The 6000-nt window shown below is 38.6% G+C and overlaps 1 protein-coding gene across 1 annotated transcript; it reads right to left on the bottom strand.

Annotated features, from left to right (window-relative positions):
- Positions 1 to 271: 271 nt before the first annotated feature.
- NDPK1 (nucleoside diphosphate kinase) lies at positions 272 to 5969 on the bottom strand. Its single transcript, XM_089375027.1, has 4 exons — positions 5811 to 5969; positions 1292 to 1340; positions 805 to 1036; positions 272 to 653 (listed from the first exon to the last, which is right to left on the bottom strand). The coding sequence occupies exons 1-4, from the start codon at positions 5859 to 5861 to the stop codon at positions 539 to 541; spliced, it is 447 nt and encodes a 148-aa protein (XP_089231153.1). The 5' UTR covers positions 5862 to 5969; the 3' UTR covers positions 272 to 538.
- Positions 5970 to 6000: the final 31 nt, after the last annotated feature.

The following is a 6000-nucleotide window of genomic DNA, read 5'->3' as shown; positions in this document are numbered from 1 at the left end:
ATTTGCAACTAATTTGGTGCGCAAAAGTGGGTCCTTTGTCCCACAAAGGAAAAGGTCTTATTCATCATAACACCAGAATAATAATATTACAGTAAAAAAGACTAAGAAAAAAATACCGGACAATTAAACATCAAAAAATATCCTATATAATATATATTTGTCAAAGAAAGAACAGGATGCCAGTCTTTTAAAACTCAAAGCAATTCTAGCGAAAATTTTGAAGAACGAATTCAACGCATAGATAATAATCTCCAGCACTTTAAACAAGATATAAGCATCAAGAGTCACTCCCAGTCACCGACTTTGGCCATTTAATTTGAAAATCAAATGAACGCTAAATTCGTAAGATTAAGGAAAACCCCTCCAACACACATTCTTTAGGATCTTCTAAATTCTTAGTAAAGTTTGAATAGGACACCAACTAATAAGAAGAAATGCTAAAGATTTGCTTTTGTAGTCAAAAGCCAGTTCAAACAGCATTAGAGATCAGATAAAATTCAACTATGAGTTGGACCGGCTTTTGCTTTTGGATCATAATTTACTCATAAACCCAAGAATGCAAGCTGCTCTGCCAGTCCACCACACCTTCAGGAAACCAAAGTGCTATTTCCTTCTTTGCACTCTCAACTGCATCACTTCCATGGATAACGTTCCTGCGAACAACTCATTCAATTAGAATTGAATGATGGGCACAATCTCCAACGAAAATGTTGAGGACTATATCACAAAAATTGACAAATCGGGAGCAGTTAAATGTTCAAAATAACAGCAGAAATGAATCCCACCACAGCAAATAATATTTACCTTCCAACCTCTACAGCAAAGTCGCCTCTAATAGTTCCGGGTTCAGATGCTGCAGGATTTGTAGCTCCGATGATTTTCCTACCAGTTGCAACAACACCTTTCCCCTCCCAGACCATAGCTACAACAGGGCCAGAAATTATGTATTCTACCAGTCCAGGGAAGAAGGGCTTTGAAGACAAGTCCTCGTAGTGTTTCTCCGCAAATGATCTCTCTACAGCCACAAACTTCAGACCTGCATATATTAAGAACTTAGAAATTAGATGGTTCAAAGGTACAGGCTAAGGTAAGGCAATTTTGCAGAGTTTCTGTGAAGAATTATATTTAGACGCATCCACATGGATTAAATGAGTCAAAAACACAGACTGTAAAATTAAAACTTTCATTCGCATTTGCCTTGGCAGACTTCGCCAGCAATCAGGTAGAAACCCGGACATGTTTATTTAATATAACATTAAATATGGCAGAAAGAAATGTGATTACCACTTACCTTTCAAAATAAAGCCCTTCTTCTCAAACCTGGATATAATTTCTCCCACCTGCACAATTAAAAGTATCGTTAACCAGCAGAATATATTTCACAAGCCCGTCACTTCTAATTTAACTTGTGACTCAGAAACAAGTCTATGTAACAATTCAACTCGGTGCATAATGTTAAAAGCCTTCTACCAACACAACCTATTGTACAAAAGAAGGTCTTTCATCAGCATCGGAAAGTTTCGAAAATTGATCACAAACAGGATACTACTTAACCATGGAAAAATGAATGAATATACAAATTAACAACAAAAGGCTAACTTCCAAAATTATCAACCTAATATACAATAAACACCGAAAGACATTAGATACCCTAAAAATATATGCACACAATAATACAGACACAGACACGGTTCATAACCCACTTGCAGGAGAGGCACTCTTCTTATCACAAAAGATATAACCTGCATGCCAAATCTTTATGACAGGAATGATTCATGGTCAAAAGGGTCAAATTTTACATCAACAAAACAAAATCAAAAAATAAAGGAAACAATCCTTCAACATTTACAAATCAGGAAAACCTGATTGCATAAAAGTAACGAATCTGCACACATGAAAGTAGATAACATATGCTTCGTATGCTTAAGATCAAGTCAGTTCAGAATTGGACGCTAAAAACTGTCAAGAAGAGAGTGTCTCTCTCACTGTTAGTATCAACTGAGACCTCTGTAAGGTGGCATAAGTATGGATAGTCCTTATTGGTTCACTACTTTTAAGGCCATTTTGCACAGGAAATAATTAAGATCCATAGGTGGATAGTCCTTATTGGTTCACTACTTTTAAGGCCATTTTGCACAGGAAATAATTAAGATCCATAGGTGGTCAACAAAGAATAACAGTATGAGTCGCAATTCGAGATGCATGCAATTCGAACTGAATTTGACCAATTTACTTAAAACATTACTACTTCAGGAAAACACATTTGATCAGTGATATTTTAAATTAAACAAACAACGTTTCGTCTTTGCTCTAACCCTGATATCATAAAAGGTCTCAAACACCATGGAGACTTATCAAATTTGCTTTTATGCATAACCAGTGTTGGAAGCAATAGGTGTCTAATCCCAATCACCACAAGTTCTTATCGAGATCAATGTTTTAAAACTCCAACTCCAACTCGACCGAGGGTCAACTCCAACTCCGGCTTGGGCTCGGGCCTGGCCCCGGACCCGAACCCGGACCCGGACCCGGACCCAGAATTTGCTTTTATGCATAACCAGTGTTGGAAGCAATAGGTGTCTAATCCCAATCACCACAAGTCCTTATCGAGATCAATGTTTTAAAACTCCGACTCGACCGAGGGTCGACTCCAACTCCGGCTCCGGCTCGGGCTCGACCCTGGCCCGAGACCCGAACCCAGACCCGGACCCGGACCCGGACTTGGTATCGACTCGACCGGCTCGATTTCAATGACTCAGACGTTGTAAAAAATACATTAAATATTTAATCTTTATAAAAAGACATAATTTTAAAGATTTTCATTCATGTTTCCAAACACACAGCATTAGAATATAGATAGAAGACAACATATGATCAAAGTAAGCTCATGAATATATCCATTATATCAAAATGGCACCCAGTGCATTGTCCAATACATACATGATGTTGATATAGAGATCAAAACAAAAACACATAACCAAGGAGTCTATAAATGGCCTCTACAACAAAAGTCTGTGACCAGTACTACTGGCAATTGCTAGAGTTGCCAACATCATCTGGCTCAGTGTTACTTGGGAGCAGGAGCGAAAGTGGGGAGCGAGAGCAAAAATGGGAGTGGGAGCGACATTTTCAGAAGCCCCTGGTTTGGGAGCGAATCCCGGAGGAGTTCGACAACCAATGTCACAAACATCAAGGTACAGAGGGATTGGTGCTCTTGATTAAATACGAGTTCCATACCCTAATACATGACAAAATTCAATGGAAACATTGCAATCCTCCAATCCTGAAATCCTAATAAGTCTGCTAGATTTTGAATGAAATCTAAAATTCTACTTTCTCCATATGAAATCCAACATCCTGAGTCATGTCATGGTAATGTTAAAAATTTAAGTAAAAGGATGAAAATGAAGATTAAGGAAAATGTCACTTTTACTTTAACATTACCATGAAATTTGAATAGCATATCAATACTAGGAGAGGGGAATGGACCCCAAATAGCACTTAACCAATTTAGAAAACACCTTGGAGTCCCCAACAATCAGCTAAATGTTAAAAAGTTCAAAAAAAAATTGAAAAATCCCTGTCTTTTGGGTGATTGGCCGATTTAATGACTCGGCCGAGTAGATGTGGAAACGGTCGGCCTCCCAAACCGTTTCCTCCACCGAGTCATATTTCTGAGCAATGAAACGGATCAACTCGACCGTTTCCTCCACCGAGTCATATTTCTGAGCAATGAAACGGATCAACTCGGCCGTTTCCGTTTCGAATCGGCCGAATTTTAAAACTATGATCGAGATTCCCAAAGAAAATAAATAAAATGTGGATATCCTGTTTACTCTAACCCTGATATCATAAAAGGTCTCAAACACCATGAAGACTTATCACATTTGCTTTTATGCATATCCAATGTTGGAAGAAATAGGTGTCTAATCCCAATCACCACAAGTTCATATCGAAATTCCCAAAGAAAATAAAATAAAATGTGGATATCAGGTTGTCGGTTTCACATTACATCTTATTTTCAGAGTAATCTCTCAACAGAAGTCCATATACCAAACACATGAAATCATCTACCATACACAACTTCATAAAATTACAAGCCCCTCAACTCCCTGAACGACTCCTACTGGAAACGTAAATCCTGCATACTCATTATTGAGTGTATGAGTAACTGCTTGCTGATTTCTCGATGCACATAAAGCAAAAACATCACCCCAGAATATTTTACAGCAATGGGCACCTTATCTCCATTCCCACCCATCCATATCTTAAAAAAATGGATGTACAGTCCAGACTCCAGATAAATTTATCTAAATACAAGTTATGTGCTACATGCACCAAAACAAAGAACCCCTTGCCTTATAAGACAACATTAGACATTCAGAATAACCCCTAAAAAGAGGTCTATATAGAACTACATTAATGGAAAAGGTTAATGGCAAAGATGAACTTAAGGAATTAATGTTTACAACAATATGCTTTGCACCAATCAAATGCACAAGGAAAAACAAATACAACCCAATTTCCTGCCAGGGAAATGAATGCCATCCTCTGCACCCATCTCTTTAGCAGAAATTTTGAGTAGAACACTTCTCTTTCCCTTTGGTCAAACCGTACCTACCAACCCAATGGGTAGCTGGTTCACTGGGGTGTTTGATGGCCATCCACCAGGGTTTCGTTCTTGTTTCCTGCTAATGAAATAAATGATGGGGACAAGCAACCCCATTAAGTGAGTGAGGATGGGGTGACGTAACATCATTATCATCGTTTAAAATCCTTCTATGTAAAACCCCATCCACTACAATAACAGCTAACAGGATTGTGATCGCAAAAGTTGCTTAAAAATGTAGAACGGGTGTGATAACTACAATCAACGCTGCAGAATAACAGTCGCCCTTCTGTTTAAAACCCCACTTAGAGCAAAGAACCATCAGCATCTAGAAACCGCCCACTCAAGTAAAATAGTTTAAAATGATTACTAAGCTTCTCGGAAAGCTACCTTGGCTTCCCAAGACTACTGGGCCTACATGTAACAAAAATGGGTAGCTAGGCCTCTTAAGTCATTGAACGAGAGAGACCTTAGAAGATCCAACTCTAACAATGCGGCATGACCCCTCACAATATTCAGGCGCATCCTGTAGAGAAGGCCCCAGAAAAAATGGGAATTGCTTTCGCACATAATGAAAAAAAATACTCAGTAGTTGATCAGGCTGAAGTTTAGTCATGTATTCCAGCTTTGCGATCATGATTGATGATCTAGGTTCAAAACATAGCAGATATAATATAGCCGAGTTTGTGATCCCCATCAAAAGCAACAAAAGAAAAATTATTCTCATGGGAAAAGCATACTTAGTAAAGCATATTGAAAGGAGTTCCGCCCTCTAGACGCAGAACTTGACCATCCACCACCCCCCTCCCCCAACTCCCCGTCACGCACACAAATATAACATTCCATTTTGACCTAAAACCATTTTTATTGATCAGAAAAGGGGAAACTTTATCAATAAGCTTCCAACCTAAAACCATTTTTATTGATCAGAAAAGGGGAAACTTTATCAATAAGCTTCCATACAAAACTGTAGGTATTCTGAACATGGGTTTAGAAACTGAAGCAAGGAAAGTTCAAATATGCATCCAATAAGTGGAACCGACATCAAAAAGGGTTAAAAATACCCATGGATGACACGACTTTCATTTTGAATTGGTAAAAGACATGAAACAACATAGATTTCTCATAAATATCGCACGGCCAAGCCCATGATTAAATATCGAACTAAATTCAGAGGAAGTTTACGATATGTATTGCATACCAATCCACGCTGTACGCCGTCGGGCTTGATCATGATGAAAGACTGCTCCATGATGAAGCTGCTGAGCTAAAACAGCAAGCAAATATTAGGTTTCTCGACACGGCCAAGGACACAGTTCACACTAACGCGCAGTTTGAAGGCTTGTAAACCCTACCACTCCACGTCTTTATATAACTCTCTGAGAATGAGC

This window comes from Pinus tabuliformis, chromosome 8 (assembly GCF_031772625.1).
Source record: "Pinus tabuliformis cultivar Carrire ecotype Pingquan chromosome 8, CPIR1, whole genome shotgun sequence".
Taxonomy (NCBI): domain Eukaryota; kingdom Viridiplantae; phylum Streptophyta; class Pinopsida; order Pinales; family Pinaceae; genus Pinus; species Pinus tabuliformis.
The sequence above is the reverse complement of the archived record's forward strand: the minus strand, read 5'-3'. Positions and strand labels throughout refer to the sequence as shown.

What these genes read in the sequence shown, in the direction of transcription:
- NDPK1 (XM_089375027.1), bottom strand. Translation starts at nt 5,861, where the DNA reads ATGGAGCAGTCTTTCATCATGATCAAGCCCGACGGCGTACAGCGTGGA. An exon ending in GAAGGGCTTTATTTTGAAAG is followed by an intron (nt 1,037 to 1,291) that starts GTAAGTGGTAAT and finishes TAATATATGCAG; the next exon opens with GTCTGAAGTTTGTGGCTGTA. An exon ending in TTTGCTGTAGAGGTTGGAAG is followed by an intron (nt 654 to 804) that starts GTAAATATTATT and finishes AGTTGTTCGCAG; the next exon opens with GAACGTTATCCATGGAAGTG.